The 20,925-nt window shown below is 29.7% G+C and overlaps 1 protein-coding gene across 5 annotated transcripts in view; it reads left to right on the top strand.

The window, feature by feature from the left end:
* Positions 1–14,325, top strand: part of LOC107163278 (PFTAIRE-interacting factor 1A) — a 54,274-nt gene extending 39,949 nt beyond the window's left edge. For 2 of the 5 annotated variants that reach the window (XM_089219056.1, XM_089219059.1), the window contains 15 exons: positions 334–396; positions 3,370–3,429; positions 3,621–3,764; positions 4,385–4,648; positions 4,866–4,976; positions 6,467–7,080; positions 7,155–8,037; positions 8,101–8,199; positions 10,061–10,240; positions 10,311–10,403; positions 10,859–10,991; positions 11,086–11,108; positions 11,208–11,483; positions 12,597–12,731; positions 13,835–14,325. In XM_089219056.1, coding sequence (XP_089075182.1) covers positions 334–396; positions 3,370–3,429; positions 3,621–3,764; positions 4,385–4,648; positions 4,866–4,976; positions 6,467–7,080; positions 7,155–8,037; positions 8,101–8,199; positions 10,061–10,240; positions 10,311–10,403; positions 10,859–10,991; positions 11,086–11,108; positions 11,208–11,483; positions 12,597–12,731; positions 13,835–14,005 — 3,249 coding nt within the window. In that variant the 3' untranslated portion in view covers positions 14,006–14,325. The remainder of the gene's footprint in view (positions 1–333; positions 397–3,369; positions 3,430–3,620; positions 3,765–4,384; positions 4,649–4,865; positions 4,977–6,466; positions 7,081–7,154; positions 8,038–8,100; positions 8,200–10,060; positions 10,241–10,310; positions 10,404–10,858; positions 10,992–11,085; positions 11,109–11,207; positions 11,484–12,596; positions 12,732–13,834) is intronic. The other 3 variants (XM_089219057.1, XM_089219060.1, XM_089219058.1) reach the window with 2 other exon arrangements.
* The last annotated feature ends 6,600 nt before the right edge of the window (positions 14,326–20,925 follow it).

The following is a 20,925-nucleotide window of genomic DNA, read 5'->3' as shown; positions in this document are numbered from 1 at the left end:
TTCCGCTCGCAACAACGACTCTGGTTTGAAGCACCCACGACATCACGAGCTATCCAAGGCACCATTTTGGCGGGATCACGATCTGTCACGGTATCGCGTGTGCAAAAAAATAATAGTACATTAATGATGATGAAAAATAATAAAGTAAATCTATGAAGATTTAAGCGAGAAAATGAAAGTGAACTATATGAACTATATTAAAAATTGAAACGATTAGAATGTTATTTTTACCAAGCTTATTGTATGACGTCGTCGCTTATTATTATTAAGTATTGTTATTATTTTTATTAATATCGTTAATCGTTATCACTGTTATCTTTCTCTTTTTTTCAGATCAAAAAGCTAAACGAAGGTTCCCAACAGTCCAGTTTTAATCAAAAAGGACCGACCCATAAGGTAAGACGAATTAAATTTTTCACTTTCAACAGCAATATTGTTACTCAACCGTTGAAAGTTAACGATTATGTTTATGAAAAAAAAAACCTTCTAATTCACAACAATATAATATACTATTATGTTTTATATAGATCACTATTTTTTATTAGTAATAGTATAAAATAACGCACACGACAGATAATAGGTATTATAATAAAGTTCACAGCATTTTCAATACATCTGATAATAATAAAATAAAATAGGTCCTAATTACATAATACTATACAAATGGTATAATATTTATACCTTATACTTGCCATAGTTGACGAACATTTTAAATCATATTTAAACTTATCTCTAGTACAGAAGTATCGTATAATGTGTAAACGGCAACGTTATAAATTTAAACTAAAGACTCAAACCTAACCTAACATAAAGTAATGTAAGCCATCGAACACTAAAACCATATTATTATTGTGTTATTAAACGCGAGCGCGAGCAGACGTTGAAATGTCACAATCGAATGTTGCCCATCGATTTCTGCGAACATTTTGTATGGTTACGGCCGATATATTATTATTATAAATTGCAATGCATGTGCATCGTGCATACATGCATCGTAAAAAATATTATGTTGAACACGCGTAACGGACGTTTTACTATTATAAAAAAATATATACTTCTAAAATAATATTATAATGCTTTCTCCCCATCGCCGTAATAATAAGTTGTGGCCCGTGAGTGTGCGTGTGGTGCCGCCAATATTATAACATGAATGATCACAATAATATAATGGCAAAAAAAAAATATGAGAAATATTAATAACATAATATTGGTGTGCCTTTAATATGTGCACGACTGTTGTAGGAAAGATGAATATTCGTGATGCCCGACCAAAACGATATTCGTAATCATATCATTATTTTTGATATTGTTTCTAATCCGAGTGTACCTATACCGTAATAATGGGTTTGTAATGTTGTACGGGACTTTTCGATACGCGTTCTTAATGTCTGTTCTTCAACAAGGAATAACCTTTCTAATAAAATTATAAAACATTGTAGGTATTTTAATTTTCACTTCCTTGTGCATAATAATGCGAGTGTAACATTCTTATCCAAGTAAATTATAATTAATGTAACATTGTTATTTTTTACGATTAAAAAATTAATTGTACATTTAGAGTAAATAACATATATACATATAATACTATGAAATGTTTTAACATATAATATTATAATTTAAAACTGTTAGCTCACTTTCTTCCATGCATGCTATATGGTATCCAGTTAAACGTTTTAATTTAATTTTACTACCAGCCTAGGCATTTAATATATTATTTTTAAAGCAGTTTGTATTTCATTTATATATTTTTTAGTAATAATTTTATCAAAACTTAATATGTTACATGGGAGGCGTTTAATACTTTTAATATACTTATAATATTTCCAGTATATTGAATCGAAAAATGAAACGTTGACGTTTCAGAATATTGCATTAAAAAATTTAATTATATATTCGTGACAACGTATAATTGGATTTAATTTATGTTCCATATTTTTGCATTAAAATAGTATGTAAAAATATTAATGTACTTAACCAAATAAATAACAGCTATTAAAATCGTTAATATTAATTAATGAAAAGATGAAAAGTTATTTGATAAATCTCATATAATATTTTATTAATTATTAATAGGATATGTTGATCATGTAACCGGTAACTCTATAGGAAGTAATTTGGATGTAAAATTGAAAATTACAGTGAGAGCTTCTATGATCTAAGAACTACATTCCATAGTGAAATAACAATTTTTAAAATAGTTTCATATTATCAACACTTTACAAATACCTACATTTAATACTTAATTATTTAACATTCAAATATAGACATAATTAATAAATTATTTACCATATAAATTGTATAGAACAACTCACTGAGTATATTTAGTTTAAACTGTTCTAATTTAAAGCCATGACAAATAATGAATTTGCAATACAAACTATCCAAAATAAAATTATTATTGTTTTTTTTTTAATAAAACAAAAAAATATATCTATGTAAATTTACAATTCTTACTAGGTATATAAAAACTTTTAAAATATATTTACTCAACGCAATTAGCTTATTTAAATAAAATATTAATGTAATATTTTGATTTGTAGATATGTTGGTAATAATAATTATTATTTGATTTTTAAACATGAATGATTTTGTAGACATATTCTGTGCTTAATGTATTCAAAGTATTAAATCTTATAAATTTAATAAAATCAATTAATTTTTAAATAAAAGAAAAAGAAAATGAAGCAGTCACAAATGCAATTTCGTTTCTAACTATTTCTTATTGGCTTATGATTACATAACATAGGTACCTATATTAAGAAAGAAATTCAACAAATTTAAAATTGTTGTTGTAGTGACTTCAAATTTTTACTTTCGTATAACTCGTGTAAGTTATAATACATAATTATTAATTACATACCTACAATTAAATAATAGTTCCTGCCAGTATTAAAAACAAGTAAAATTTAACTTTCCAAAACCATTAGTGCTTACTGCTTAGACATATTTTCTTATTTTCGAATCATAAAAAAACTAATAAGTAACATTATGAGGAGAAGTAAATTTTTTTTATTACAAATAATACTTATAACTTTATAACTTTATAATTATATAAGTGATATAACTATTAAATTATTGCATTAGCCTAACCTTTATATTGGTAGTTATAAAAATTATAAACAAATTTATTATAATGAACAATTCATGATTTTGTATGTTTAACAAGACGTTAACCAAAAATATATATTCGTCCCGTTATTTTTTTGTTTTATTTGATATACAAACCTTAAATTATTACACTAATTTTAATTACCTAATTTAAAAATAACCTTTACAAAGATAGATAGGTAGAACTTATATTATTAATAAAAATATTTTCTACGAGTCTATAAATATTAAATATACTTTTTTTTATAAATCATAACTTAGAACGACGCTTCTTCAGAAACTGGCTCACCAAAACTTACTGACCGAATCACTAGTATTAAGGTAATTTACAATAATTTCGTCGAACCTGTAATTATTATTAGAAATCAGTTTGAAAACTGTATTTATAATTATTGTAAACTCACACGGGAGTCTATACAAAATACATAATTGTACATATATTTTTGTTATGCACTTGGGTTTGGGTATGTTGTTTTGTAATACGTCATAAAAATTATATTTAATTTATATAGGTACAAAAAATATTAACAAATTCGTCAAAAGAAACTGTTCAAGATGTTCTGGACGTACGGAAAAAATCTGTTGAAGTCAATAACCGCGTGGGAGGAAACACTACCAATTCGATAATTTTAGACAATGAAAATCAATTACCACAGGTAAGTTCATTAGAAGAATTTAATATTTTTTTTACTACGAACGAAACAATTGTTTTAAATCCATTTGTTCACTATACGCATATTGATATTATATATATATATATATATATATATATATATATATATATATATATATATATATATATATATATTATATTATATACCTTGTATAAGACAATTATTAAATAAATTATAAGTACTTATGGCAAATACTAAATACGACAATATAATAAAACGGTTATGTTCGACTTGTACACAATATGACATTAAATTACAATAAAAAGAGAGAACAGTGTAACAAAAAATTAATTTTGAGACACATAATTCGCACTAAGACAATAATATGATATCTCAAAAATTATACTTTGAGAAAGTTGTCTCTGAGCTTAGATTTTTACATTGATCTTAGGTAGTTAGTTATCTTAAGTCATGCCAAATATTATGTATAATATTATACTGAAGTAAAATATTTACATATTATGGCATAGTAAATGCTAACTAAATTAAGGAAATCTTAAGCTCCTAAATGAAAATTTTATAAAAAAAACCAAAAATATTTTAATTACTTTTACTACTCAGGTAAAATACAGAACTGTCTCTTATGAGAGTTTTATTTACAGATGGTAGACTTGGAAACTATGTTTTCATTACTCTCAGAAAAACATTCAGAACTATTGCGTGCATATAATTGCATGCAAGTGCAACAACTCAAAGACTCGACGTTGCGTAATGACAAACGAGAAATCCAACGGTTGTCAAATATAAATTCTGACCTTTTAACTGAAGTTAATAAATTGCAAACGCAACTTAAAGAAATATCAGAACACAACGAACTACTCGAGTTCAGGCTTTTGGAGTTGGAAGACATTGAAACAACGACCAAAGTAAGATTAAAAAAATAATTAAAATCGTATTTGATTTTGTTATCTATTATTTAATTTCTATTTAACCATCAAATCATAATATATGTATTTATGCATTCAACATTTATCACGCTCTGTATACCTAACGGGTTTTTTTTGTTATTGAATATGAAATATATCCCGTTCCCCTATGATTGCAAAACGTTTTCGTGCTTATTCGGACCCATTGTTTTTATAGTTGAAAATTCAAAACCGTGAAACTACTGAAGACATGAGCGACTCCGGTGTTATGTCACTGGCCACCAGTGATGATTTTTGCAGTGACGGGGACCAACATGAAAACGAACTAGTAAGTAATCTATGAAAATTATCACAGCAGGATCTACATTCTACAACATTGTACGAATAATATGTCACATAATAAATTAGTCTTTGAGAATCAAGGTCGTGGTTTCGTATACCTTAATAAAGAGTAATTTAAAATGTATGTTTTTTCTATTGTATATTAAAACTATTTAAACATTTTTGGTTCAATTTTTTTTTTTGTCCTTGTAATGACAAAATTATTTTTATCTTTATTGTGAGAACAAGGTGTTAGCGTTCAAAATTCAATCAGGATTTGAGTGTTGAAACCAAACAAATATCGCTTCCTGTAATAGATAGATAATAAACTTACCACGAAACATTATATATTTTTTTACTATTATTATTATTTAGTTGGTAGTTCAACTGTTACAAATATAAATTATGTGTAAAATATATTTTATCGTAAGCACGTTCCTACATTTAACCAAGTGGAAAAAAACTTATTATTATTAATGAAAATAATATGTTTATCAATACATATGTTGAAATATATATAGGTGCCTATATTTTAACTAAACAACCAACAAATATCATTTTACAAATATAAATAACGAATATAATAATAACGATTTTTGTTATAATGGCTCATATTAAATATTAGTGGGCAACAAAAATAATACTGTCATCTATCTTTAGGGTAAAATTAGTATGCAAAGATTGTAATACTTTGTTTTTAATATTCTAAACAAAGGCAATATTCAAAATCACTCTCACGCGATAGTTATTCGTTTATTTGATTACCAATTTATATTATTCTAGTCATTATGTCATCGAAATCTATAGGTGTGCCGTTAATTCAACGAACCCTCTAGTCTTTATTAGCATTACCTACCACTCCTACTGAAAAAAAATCACAATATTAAATACCATATATTTATGTACGAGATAGAATGTTTTAAATACAATAAGGCCAGGCCTCGAATGGCAACGCCTAGAGCGTACATTATAGCACTATGTGACAACCTTGTAATAGGAATTTTGTTCTTTGGACGAATCGTGATCTGATGTAATATCTCACAAAAATTAAATGCACTTATTTAATAATAGTTCTACTTTTTAATGGCTTTCCGATTAAATACTTCACTCGTCGTCTGTAGGCCGTACTAGTAATAAAAATATATTTTTATGGCATCCATAATGCATGGGCAAGGTTATTACAGGTTTCGATTTTTACCTCAGGGGATGTAACCGAGAGGGTTTGATGAGGAGCATTTTTGACATACCAAACAAACATTCCTGCGGTACCTAACAGCCGTCACTGTAGAATATTAGAATGTAAAGGTTAACTATATAGTTATCGTTATGATTTTTAATTGTTCGCTTAACAAACACGTGAACAAGCAGACAACTGACATTCGTATGCTATGTACAATAAATAAATATTATAAGCATAATGTTATTTTAACTACTGCATCACATATATAGGTATCAATTATTTTATGAATTTTACCTAACTATAATATTATATTTTAGGACGTACGGCGATGTGATAATATTAAACAACGACTGATGGAAATGTACAACAGCGTATGTTATTGTGTAGAAGATAGATCAACAATCAATCAAGTACTAGCTCTCATACGGAATTTCGAGTGCCGTTTAATAGACGTAAATCAAAATGATCGCCATAAACAGGCATACACAGATTGCCTTCAAGAAAGTGGTATTTTTGAAGAGGATATTTATTCAGAAGCTATATCAGAAGCAACCCAAACGGAAAGTCCTATTGAAAAAACCATAGGTATTCTTTCTACCGACTTAACCGAAGAACTTAGAAAATTATCTAGAATTCGTGAAAAAATCGAAGAACGCAAAGTGCCATTAGTTGATGATCGAGTTGCTAAAGAATTGTCGTTTTACAAAGAACACTGGCGAACTTTAGAAAGGAAAATTGAAGCTTATGAATGTGACGGCGACGAGAGAGTGAAACTTTTAACATCAACTATCGATAGAGAATCAAGACTGGCCAGTGAAATAAAACTTTTATATACCACTATAGATAAACTAAAAGAACAGAATCGATTGATAGAAGAAGAAAAATGCGAATTCGAAGAAGCAGAAAACGACACCAGACTTAGATTCCAGAAGTACGTTAATTTTTAAGCATCTAACAATGTATTGTTTTTGTTTACGGTTTATTTATTTATTTTTTTTTTTTTAGGTTGGAAAACAAATATATGACGTTGGCTGAAAAAAAAAATACTCTACAAACAGAATTGACTGTCAAGACCAAAGAAATCGAAGCACTACGCCAAGAGTTATCTGAAGCAAATGCAAAAAAGTGTGAAGCCCGTAAGCACGCGGCTTCCATGGAAGCATTGATCAATAAATATGAGCAGAGAAATTTTGAACTTGAAGAATCCGAAATGGAAACAAAATGTAAATTACAAATTTTGGAAAATGCATGGCCCGCAATAGTGTTATGGAATATATGGCGTGTTGTATGTAAACATTATCGAAAAAATAAATCAACGACGGCTATTGAGTACAAACAGTCTACAGCACTAGACATGGATTATTTAGAGAAATTGCGTATCATGACTAAAGAGCGAATGGAAATGGAAAAACGGATCCATGACCTTGAATTTAAAGAAAATGTGTATCAACAGACATTACAACAAGCTGATAACATTTTGGCCAACGTCGAAGAAGGGTATAAGCGGCAAATTGAAGAACTGAACTCAGAACTGGCAGAAAAACAAAAACAGTTAACAGATCGCGAGAACCGGATGCGGTTATCAGCTGATTCTAGGGATAGGGAACCAGAACTTTTAGACAGAATACATGGACTAGAAACGGAGATACGAGAACTTATGCACAAGCTCAAAGCTAAAGATGTGGAAAAGCAATCATGGGTTCGTCGTGAAACACAACTTCGAAATGATATGGACCAGTTCGTCAATGAAGTTTGTCAAATTAAATCAGAAAACGCCGTACTCAGAAATCAATTAGACCTCGAGAAAATGAAATTTAAGGACCTTCAAAAGGATATTAATTTCAAACAATCTGTGTACGCTGAGCTGGAGGAGAAATCCAACGTCGAAGTAAACATTTTGATATATTTTATTATATTAAAATTAATTTAATTACACTTAAATCTCTTACAGGCAAAAAATTACCAATCTACTATATTAAAATTATCGAAACAAATTGATGAGTATGACGTCACAAACGGAGAACTCAAAGAAGAAGTCGAAACTCTTGAGGTAATTTTTAATTTCTTGGTTTAATTATTATAAATAGGAAACCACAATTTTATCTAGATAAAAGCCATAATAATTATGAGTTGTTTTAGTTTTAAAAATGTATGCTTATATCTAAGTTTGTTTACTTAATTTTAATCAACTATATGTATTTATAATACAAAGAAAATATTTAAAAAGTATAATTTTAGAAGCACCAAGACTTGATATAAGTACAAAATATAATATACATTATGCAGTGTCGTTCTTATGAGGACAGAAAGGTTTGGGACGGCGCTGGAACTCAAGTTCTAAAAAGAAAGAGAATTGGTTTAAGAAATTGGTTTCATTTATTTAGAATTAAATTTTATTCAATAAAAATAAATTATTAAATACCATAGATAAACGAAAAAAGAATTTCTTAGAAATGAAGTACCGATATGACTTAATATTATGTAGGTAATAAATAATAATAAATTTATTGTCGTATTCAAGCATACTAAATGGAGCAAATATGGTTTTTGTCCCATACATTGTTGATGGCCTTTTTTTTTTAATTTTGGAGATATTAAATATGGTATCGTGTAAACTATACAGAGTGTTTCCCGGGGATTTACCAATTGCGATATCTTACGAAATAATGGAGATATCAAAATTCTGGTTTTATAATAAGATTCATAGGGATATGAACTACAATTACTTCATTTTTAAATTTATTTTAATGTTTTTGTAAAAAATTTAAGAAATATATTTTTTTATTTAATTATTTCCAAAAAGATTAAAGATGGCCATTTTGTAGAGTTTATTTTTCTAAAAATATTGACGTTTCAAAATTTTATTTTCATTAATTTTCTGATTTTTAATATTTTTTCTAGTTATGAAGAAATAAAATATGATTATAAATTTATAACCATTAGGAACACGGAAAATATTCGGCCGGCTGTATGGAAATGCGCGCGGCGCGGCGGGTCACATGTTTAATAACATTACGGTGTTAAATAATACGCAATTTTTCTCGAAACTAAAAAAAAATATTAAAAACTAGGAAATTAATGAAATTACAATTTTGAAACGTCAATATTTTTAGAAAAATAAACTCAACAAAATGGCCATCTTTAATTTTTTTTGGAAATAATTAAATAAAAAAATATAATTCTTAAATTTTTTACAAAAACATTAAAATAAATTTAAAAATAAAATGATTGTAGTTCATATCCTTGTGGGTCTTATTACAAAACCAGAATTTCGATATCACCATTATTTCGGGAGATATCGCAATGGGTAAATCCTCACGGGACACTCTGCATACCAGCTCTAAAGACTTTTTTGGTGTAATCAAAAAACTACACTACTCATATTACTTCTACTTCTGCCGGAAGATGAATAATCCATTTGGAATTTGTTAATTTTGAATCAATTAATGTGAATCGTAACAAACGAGGCATTGAATTATATTTTAAAAGCACTTGTGAATATAAATGTATGTTAAACTTCGCAATCAGAATGCACCGGGCCTCACAATAATTATTTTTCCCTGATTAACGTAAATCTAAAGGACGGCCTTGAAAACATGCGTTTACATATTTATTATGTAGGTAACGTTTACAATATACAAATATTTATATAATTATTTAAATAAAAATGATGTGTACAAACGATTATGAACAAATACTGTATGGATCTCTTAAGGCTGAAGAACAGACCATAATACGTTTACCAATTGAACGTATAATATATTTTGTGTTATAATAAAATCGTTTATTTGTTTTCATATATGTATGAATGTGTCGTTCTGTTTAGACTTTTTCAATTTCAAGATACTATATTTTAACTGAAAGTTTTTCCAAATCATTATTACATATAATTGATTGTTATGATTTCTTAGGCACACGTCAAACTTTTACGAAATGCACTAGCAGAAGAAAAAGAAATTAAAGAAAATATAACTGTCGAGTTGAACCAAGAACTTTCCCAAAAACAAGAAATTATTGATAATCTGGAAAGGCACATGTCATACAATGGATCGAAAAATGCTGCCGAGGAGCTTCAATGTGAAAACTTAAAAGTAAATAATATATTTTAACATTTTCTTTAATTTATCATTTAATCTTTAATCTAAATTTTCTTGTTATCAGACTAGTAATGTTGGAAAATTAAACTTGGAGCAAATCGACGATAATGATGAACACATAACAACACCGCGACTATCGAACCTAACTCAATTACAGGTAAATCACTATAATTTATTATAATTTTTTTTTTTTATTAGAATTAAGCCTCGGCAATTATGGGCATTGGCTACTATGGATTTAAATCTAAATTATTAACAAGTTATATAATTTACATCTTAAATACTATTGATAAGGTTGGACTTAGTAATAAAGGTTATTATTTGTCTTATGTTGTCTGGGTGGGAGAGCTTCTGACTGGATGTTTGAGATGCTTGCTTCCCGTCTATCCGTTTCGTATGAGAGACATTCAGTTATGATTTATTATAATATGGTTGTCTAAAATAATAAACCAATTTGCAAAATGATGGTATTCATATAATATTGTCCTATTGTGTCACTCAAAAATAATTTTCTGTAGCGAATAAAAAATGGAAATCATAATTAAAATTAATTATTCACATACATTGGTATACAAATTATAAAAATATATATTTTATAATGATGTTTTTCAGACGTGTGATGCCTGTTTTAAACATTTAGAACCAATTTTACAAAAAGTTATGGACAATTTCAACAACGTTTATACTACATTAGACTCGAATAGCAATTTAAACGTGTCGGAAGACTATACTAAAACGTCCAATGGTAAACTATTTAGAATAAATAAATATTTATGTCACTCTTATACTGCTATCGTGTGCACATTAACCGATAACGAATATTTGTTTATTTGTTTCAGATTATCCAAAATCTGTGAAATCCGTAAGTATATTATGATTTTGTACCAGGGGTTTGATACCTACTATCTACATAATTTAAAAAAAAATATGTTTGCTGAGTACTCACTATGAGTTTGTTTAGGTACAATACAAATGTCCGCCAAAGATAAAACAAACAGTTGGTCGCCTCACCAAACACGCAGCCATGTTGGAGGCTAAAAATTTCGAAAAAAACAAGATAATTATGATGCTGGCTGACGAACTGATATATTTATCTGAGCACGACAAGTGGAGTAGGCGATTAGAGTTCACGAGAGGTCTCGATTCCACACCATCCACTCGATACGCTCCCGACTTTAATTGCACGACCGTAGAAAAATACTTGAACGGTGGCACCGAGTGCACTTCGGATGAAAAGGTATTGCCTCGTTTTATAATGAAAAAAATTTCATAACACCGTTTGATTCATACAACAATAGTTTTAAGGCCATCTATACCACATGTGCGTGTACTGCAGACGCTTTCGTTCAAAACGATTATAAAAATAATAAACACACTGGTAATAATGTTTCCGCCAAGTCATCGATATATTATTGCGTTCGGACGTTTTCGTGGTATATATTATTACGCCATATAGCCCGATTGAGTAATACAGCTAAACACTCGTGATATTTGGTACAGACATGTTACAATTATTATTACATTTACGTTCCGACCCACCCGAAGAGAGCGCAGTCATTTTTAACGCACCCAACAGACGTCAGTACTACATAGATCACGTTTGTCGGTTAATTTTCTCTACCAACTTTTTTTTTGTGTATTTTTAACTTTAAAATAGATAAATATTTTTAATTATAATAATTTAAAAGGTAATTAATAATAAGTAATAACAATAATCTTTTCATGTAGGTATCTAATAAGTAGAGTTGAGCTTAAACGAAAGTTTTTCGTAAATGTTAACCAAATACATAATACATACCTAATGGTTACAATCATTAAAAAAAAATTATTTTATGTTTTTGTGGCATAACACTAAATACCTATATAATAATAATAATAGACGATTCACATGAGTATATGCATACTAGTCACAACTATAGTCTTCAGCTTTTTTGAGAGACGCAACTTATTCACAAAAGATATATATATATATATATATGGCATACGTTTGATATTGGCCTGACATTGCAAGTGATTTCAGTCTTCAAATCATTAAATCAGTAGGTAGATAATGTGCGTCCTAAATCGTGGGACGCAAACAATCTGGGAAAACAATTATTTACCTGCACAATATTTATTATCTTTGTCTATTTTTCTATCACGTTAACAATCGTTTGTCATTATCGTCCGAAACGTCGTTTGTTCGCGTATGACATAATTTCCTGGCAGAGTGTTGAACGACGGCTACGCCCGAAAAATTATTCGAAACGACCATCTTCATAAACGCGGAAACTATTTGTAATAATACATCAAAATCCAGAAAACATCATTACTTTACGGCCAATTTGAAACAAAAACGATTTTGTTTCAGAGCGACGACCGTAAATACTTGTGTCTGATTAGACCGGATAACCCTATCGGTCTGCACGTCGTCAGGCAGATCGGACCAGACGGCATCATTCTGGCGTGGAAATTGCCACAACCCAATACGGTTGGCTCGTACGAGGTATGTCAATAGCTGTATTCATGAAAATTCTGTGCTTGACTTGTCATGTTTAAACGAAAGCAGGTGGACCGAGTACTCTAATTTATGTTTCCGATATTTTATCGTACCTACCTCTTATATTATACTTATTTTTCGAGTGAAACGCGCAGATAGGGTGGTCTGTAATATTCGCCAGTCAGCCAGCCAATAATTATCCGCTGCATAAAACTAATTCAGAAATATCCTTTCGATTAATGATAGTTTATAGAATGTGTTTAGACTGTTCACGTAAAAACTTAACTCGTTCAAGTCCACATTTCTTATTTTTTTTAAAGGAATATTTTTACATTCGTTGAAAATTAACGCGTTCATTAAATTGTTTTATGAATTTCAATCTACGAAAATGAGACACCACACAGTGCACCTACTATATATAATAGTCTAAAAAAATTATGAAAAAGTACACGAAAAAAAATATCATTCGAATTATTCAAGCTTTTGATTTATATTTCGGCGAAAATATGTACAATTCATTTGACAAAAAAAATAAATAAAAATAAATTTAATTTGAACGGTCCGTACAACGTTAAAGTTCTTCAAAAATATGAATTTCGTTGGCAATGTATAAGGGATGAAGTGTCAATCACTAGATATATGTAAAGGTCAACGCAATAAACCATAGATATTAAAGAATGGATGGACCATGGCTATATTAATAAAATAGAAGGAAGTGTGCCGGGATGGGGAAGAGAGAAAGACAGATTTTTATCATTACCTCTCATTCTGGCAAAAATCGTATCATAAATTTGTGCAATAATTATTTATATATAAATTTTTGTTAAGACTTCTATAACCTCAAAATATTTTCATGTTCGTTCCCGTATATGATAAACATAAATAGCATTCTTTAATATCTATGCAATAAACTCGCGTTATTTCTGTACACATCCGAATCCGTCCATTGAAGACATATTATATTTAAGCGGTTAAATAACACTTTTGTTACGTCATCCCCGCGTTATTTTTACCCAAGTCGATGGATCGGGGGTGGGCCCCGAGTGGTTTATGTTTAAGAAAAATATCATCGCAAAACAATAACTATGACGATTTGGTTTTGTTAAAAGCTGTGCCTGAACGGAAAGTTTGCGCAGAGGATCCCGTGCACGGGACGCTCGACGACCGTTTTGTGTCCTGTCAACCTGCAGGAACCTCTCACGATCACGATGAGCGCGGTGAACAACGAAGACGGGACGGCGATGCCACCAATCACCATACACCATCCCTTCGTCATATGAACCCCATCAGCCGCCCGTCGTCGTTTCTCTAGTCTTCAGTATTACTGCAAAAAAAAAAAAAAATCAATCAAAACCGTCCAGCTGTGTAACACGTCATATTATTATTATTTATAATAAATTGTATAATGACGATAACCGTCATAATATTATGTACACATCGAGCCATGGTGTATACCGCGTCACATATGTCACGACCGTTATATTGGTTATGTCAACATTTTGTATTTTGTTTACTTTTAATATTTTATACCTAATAGTGGAAACATTATTGGATTTTTTTTTCTATGTTATCGAATAATTAGAAAATTATACATTTATTATTATATTATTATTTATATAAATATATAAAAAAAAAAAAAAAAAAAATTACAACTGTTTTGATGAAACAAAATAATATTGACGCAATGACAAAAACACGCTGACCGTATATACAATATATACCGGTATAATAATATATATATATATATATATATACAATATACATGCACATACCACGATCGTGTACTCTCATTTTTCTGACCGACACTGTTTGCGGTTACCAAACGTATTCCAATTATAAAACCGCTATTAAAATGTATAATATACGCAATATGTATATAATGATATAACACGTTTAATACATATTTTAATATTATGGTTCACACCTCCTCTTGTTCGGGCTGCGTCGTCGTAATATATTATCGTTATTATTATAATGTGCATATGTGTATGTGTGTGTGTGAGTGATATCGACACGAAGTCTATTCGAGTGCTTACAATCTACATAATATATAAACTTATATTATTTTCACGTTGTATCCCATTACCGGCAAGGTTATATGGACCCGATTAAGCGGCTAAAATAATTGCTTCACCCCTTTCACCATTGTCTCTCCAAAGTATACAACTGCGAAGGACGCTGCGACCCGTCAAAACGTGCTTTGATTCGAAATTATCTCCGTGGAGTCGTCGTGGCGCCCGATTATATCCGCGCGTGTTCGTTTGGAATATGAACAAAATGTTTTCGGATCCTATCCTCATAAACTACTGCAGCTATAATTGTCTAACGATTATGTAAACTTTTATGTATTAACAATTATTTAGACAAATCTGCATTTATCTGTAATATTAAAACCCTGAATACGCTTCATGCTCCCCCGAGCAACGGCTAAAATATATTACAAAGAAACTGACTTCTTCCCTGTATATCATTTATTTAATTGGTAATACCCGACCACGCATTGCACTTGTTTAAAATTCTCAAAACATTTAAATACTTTAAAAACCACGGTAAAAAAGCTTGTCACTGGTGACGGTTAAAGGGGGGGGGGGGAGAGCTTACATTTTTTTGTGTAAATTCTAAAACAAACAAAATTTAAATATTGATCTAATGATTTAATTTGACGATTTTGAATTCTTACAGATACGCACAATTATAAATAGATAAGAAAAATACATAAGGTCATAAGGTTCTAAGCTAAACACGCGGACTGGAATAAAAAATTTATTAAAATTAATTTGCTTGATAAATATCATCAAAGTTACCATAGAAAAGCACTCGTAACGTTTTCGCGATAAAAACTAATTGCATATTATATTTTGACTGAAAAAATTCTCATGAAACGGCAACTCGATTTCGTACACATTTTTACGTTAACGCGCAACGACCGTTTTCGTACATTTATTCTATGAAAACACGCGTGTGAACCACCGTCGATCTTCGCACGATATGTATAAATTTGGCACAATACGGACGACTGACACAGATTAAATTAGCAGAAGAAAAAAAATTTTTTGTAGTATCCTTATCTGTTACGGCTAGAGTGTCACGATTTTTTTTTTCGTAAACAAATTTCCATCGTGTTTGGATAAGATAACCTATTTCAAAACGTTTAGTCAAAAACGGTTTTTGCCGACGCAGGAATGATCGGTGTTATACGTATCGCGAGTGCGTACCTACCCACCGTACCCATCATGCATATGGTTTTCAATCATTAAAACTTTTGCCGATTCTAACTACAGCAGCAGAAGCAGTCGTATGCATTTGATGACTTGAATTACGAGTGCTGCAGTAGAAAGTTTTAGTTGTCGGGAAAAAGGATAGGAAAACGTGTCAAACGACAAGAACAGAAATCGGTAGGTGGTGGTCGTTCGTCGAATTAACACCGCGATTTTATTGCACCCCGAAACGAACCGACATCGCGTGGTTTTACAACGACTATATAGCAGAGACCCATATATGGCGGTTTATTACCCACGGACAAGTATAATAGTATAAGTGATAACTTTTTATTTCGAATTCATTCTTATCAATGTATCATATAATATACAATAATCTAATATTAATTTACTTATATATATATATACAACAATATAATAATCTAACTACAGAGAAAGTGCCCGTTTGAACTTAAGTATACATATGACGCGTGGGCAATGGGTATATTATGTATGTTTAGTGTTATTTACTTTACACGAAAGAAATCCGAATGCATGATGATATTGCGGCTGTAGTTAGACACAAAATATATGTGCACGACTCGCGACTATCGTATAATAAAAATAATAACACTAATAACAGTATATAGTAGCGAGTTCCGCGATTTTGCGAAACACGTTCAAACTTGTTTCATTTCTTCTTTCGGTATATCTTCACATTTTTTCATTCGCGCGTGTGACGTTCATTCACGACGTATATTATTGTTATGACATTGAATTAAAATAATATTGTGATGCGGCGTGCGTCCCGTGTAGGTGCAGTAGAGGGTTCATGAGATTTAAATTTTTCACGTAGACGTTTAGACGTGCTCTCATCAATACGGTCACAATATGTTGACAACTATATATGTATATACGTTAACGAAGCTCACAGTAGTGTTTTAATATACTTTCCCGTAGTTTTCATAATGAACGATACGCCTTCGTTAAATCCGAATCGGTGCGAAACACTTCCGAGAACCATACGACTTTTTGGCGTCTTCCGGAATATTGCTTCAAATTAATCAACTCGTTCGTGTCATCATTTACGCTACAAAAGTTCCGATTGCAGATGCATAAACAAACCTAATACGTTTTCGGATGTTCTTCCTCCGTGAACTTTGGCTTTAAAAAATGTTATTCGCAATATAAATATTAATTAAGCGTAATTATTTAACCGACTCGGAGCACAATTAGTTGTGTGCACGAACTATTCGCAAAGTACGAGCTAGTATTATATTAATTACAACGTGTAATTACAAATGGGTTAAAGCGATAATCCAAACTTTTAAAACACCCTATATATAATAGGAGTGGAAAAAAAGATTAATTTATTATGTACATTTTTAGGATTTAACTTTTTTTCCTCCTTGAAATTAATTCTATACCTACTGCGATTTGTATTGTTTTTTTTACCCTTTTAATTTGTTATAAAATTAATCAAACGGGTTATTTTAAACAAAAGCCACCAAAACTATAGGTATTTCAAATATTTCAAAAAGTTTTTTCGTTACTTTTTACACATTTTGTTTAATTTTGATTTATAAGCACCTTTTATTCGATTATTTACGGTTTGTTTTGTTTTATTTTATCCTATTTTTCATTCCTCAGATTTGTTAAGACTTGGATTGAAAATGATTAAACTCAAATTTTTCACTTACCTATACCCAACGAGTGCGTATAAATAACCATGTCACTCGAGATATATTATAGGGATTTTATAAATTGAATTACAAGTGTCAAACGAAATATCACCAACTCACGACAAAAATTGCCAAACACAGAATCCAAGAATATATATTACATTATAATTTATACAACTTTATTTATACATAAAACTATTGACTATATACTGTATGATTTTAAAATTTTGGATTTTCAATCTTTTACGCTATAGAATATGAATGGTACTTAATTTATAATATGATTATAGACTTATTGTACATTTTATTAATATTATATAAGATTACTTATATTGTATTGTAAGACAATGTATTATCAAAACTAGGAATAATTTATCAATAGTATAATTATTATTTTTTGAAATCACTGACCAAAACTTTCTATACATTAGACGAGCTGACCAGCTGACGAGTTCGGATGATAAAGAACCTATCAATCGTTGAACTTTCGCTTAACGAGAAACTAGAACGACTCTTAAGATAATAAATCGTTTCACTTGTCTTGTCAGAGAACATGACGGGTAATACCGTTGATTAATGACGACTCATATTTCGGTGTAAGCAACAAATTTTGTGTGTTATATCATATCGTGTGCGTTATACAGTCGAATGTATATTATAGTAACCTATACTCGGCCAAACGGTCAACGTGAAAAGTTCTAAAATGTAAAAAAAAAAGTACGAGTAGTTATATATTTAATTGTCGAAATCGAACGCGATCGTTGCAGTGCAACAATTAACATGATGCACACGGTAATATAATTGGCGTGATTGATACAATCAAAATTTGTTTGATATAATATAGACGTACTGGCATTGGTAAAGTGTGTGATCTACCGAGTCCACCGTGAACTACTATCAATAGGTAATGTATAATATGCCTTTTGTGAGTTTGTGACTAAATGCATGGTGGTAATGTACGATAAAGTTAATTGAAAAAACCGATTATAGAATTACATTTTAAAAATAAAATCTGAAAATCCTGTAAATCCCATAAATAGGGCTAAACACGCAAACATTAGAAAGTTTATGGTCAATTTTAAAATCTAAAATATTAAGAAAAATGCTTGGGGCTAATGAAAATCTATTACTACGCTATTTAATTGAATGTTAGTACCGCTCAATAAATAATCTGAATAATTTGTTTATACATTTTTTTGAACATATAAAAAGCTTATGTTTCATAAAAATTTTGACTAATACTAATTATATCATTTGTTTTGTAAACACAAAGAACATATTATATAGTTATGTTTTTAATTTAATTAATTTTTATTAGATAATATTAGGTACCTACATATTTATTTATAATTTTTATTTTACTTGTTGTTTACTGTTCTCTTGGTAGATCACACACTAAACCTTAAAATGTCCGGTAAATCACACGATTTACCAATGCCGGGGTACCTATGGTTTAATACGATTATAAAATAAATTATCGTTGCATAGTATATGTATATATATATATTTTTTTTTTTCATTACGAAGTAGTTCTGAAAAATGGGTACAACCGTTCACGGTGCAGATAACGGTAAAACAAACAAAAATACATTTTTTCTCGACGAAACATTTCTCGGCGTATTTCCACATACTACATATATGCATAGGTATACAACTATAATATTATTATTAAAATGCAGCGACATAGAAAATTTCCGAGAGGAGAATAAAAAAAAATCGCAGAACGTCCTGCAGCGGTGATTGTAATCGCAACGACAAACAATAAAATGTTTTATATTATCTGTAAATTTATACGGCATATTTAGACCGGAACCAATTTGATTAAGTGCTACGTCTTTGGATTTTGGAAATTCGAGTGAGTTTGTCATACGTTTAAAATGATGTATTTAATAATATATTCCGTATTATATAAAAATATCGAAAATATATTATTGGCACAATTTATTTTGTTTACATGAATCCGTAGAAGACATTTTGACAAAAAGAAAACACGAACATTTTCAAATAAATGTGTAGTTGAACAATTTATAAGACTTTCGTGTTATACTAGCTCGTGCTAATTTTTTTGGAATAGAGTTTAATACCAAGTACCTTGTAAATATTATTGTTACAGCAAACAATAAATGCCGATCAAACTTTTATACAGACATTATTGAAGTTCAATTTTGTCAAAATCGAATTATTTTAGATATTTTGTTATATTATTTAAAAAAGTGTGATCATAACCAATTCCCTGCATCTTTTCGCGTTCGGTATGTTATTGTCTTCTTTACGACTATACACATAACAAGTTTCAACATATTTAAACTGTTTTTAAGCTATTATATACTGTAAACCTATTTACATAGTTCTGCCACATTGTGTGTTGGTATTTATTTATAAGCTAAAAACAATAATATTATATTAATAAATGATACAAAATTCCAAAATTGTAATAATTATTTTATAATTTATGCAACTTAGTTGCAAAAATAAAAAATTCAATCATTGTATTTCTAATTGTAATATTATTAATAACAATAAATTACTCATCGTGGTGTACATAAATTATAAAATGTACTTAGAAAGTATACGCTGATAAAGCGTCTCAGATCAGAATCGTATTTCATATAATATGCAATGAGAATGATTTACCATTGAACACAAATTTAACACATCAATTATTATGATACATATATATATATTATATATGTATATATTATCAGATGATGACCTAATCAATGACTTATATTGGTACCTACACTCGAAACATATAACCTACTAGCTGTCTAACTGCGTTGCACAGCGACATTCCCAGTATTTAAATTGCTTTTTTTTAAACGCAAAAATGTTCCGATAAAGACGCGTTTTGTACAAGTTATGTATTTGAGAGAAGGACAAGTCTTTGAAGTCTTTCTACATTGTTGAAAAGCAAGTAGTTAAAATAATATATGGAAATACTATACATTATGCGATTCAAATATTATAGTTTACCGTGTACTAAAAATGTATAGGTACATCGTGAATACCCTTAACGTGCTAAAATACACACAAATATGTACAGTATGCGTACTCCAATATTGTTGCCCTAATAAATTTATTAAATTTCTGATTTTTCGGAATTTTTAAATAAACTCATACGTAACGATTTAACGATTATACGCTCGCAAAATGGGCGCAGTATATTGATCCTGTATTGGTTACCCGACAGTTAGATAACCCTAACGGCCGTAGTACTGAAAACGATTTAAAATACACGAATTGCAAAAATTCCAAAAATCAGATTGCTGAAGAAAATATGGGGCGAGCAATGAGCATTATTGGTGAATCGCCATGTATATA

Source organism: Diuraphis noxia, unplaced genomic scaffold, assembly GCF_037042655.1.
Source record: "Diuraphis noxia isolate RWA-SAM2 unplaced genomic scaffold, SU_Dnox_SAM2 contig0002, whole genome shotgun sequence".
Taxonomy (NCBI): Eukaryota; Metazoa; Arthropoda; class Insecta; order Hemiptera; family Aphididae; genus Diuraphis; species Diuraphis noxia.
Note: the sequence above shows the minus strand (reverse complement) of the source record. Positions and strands in the feature narration are given on the sequence as shown.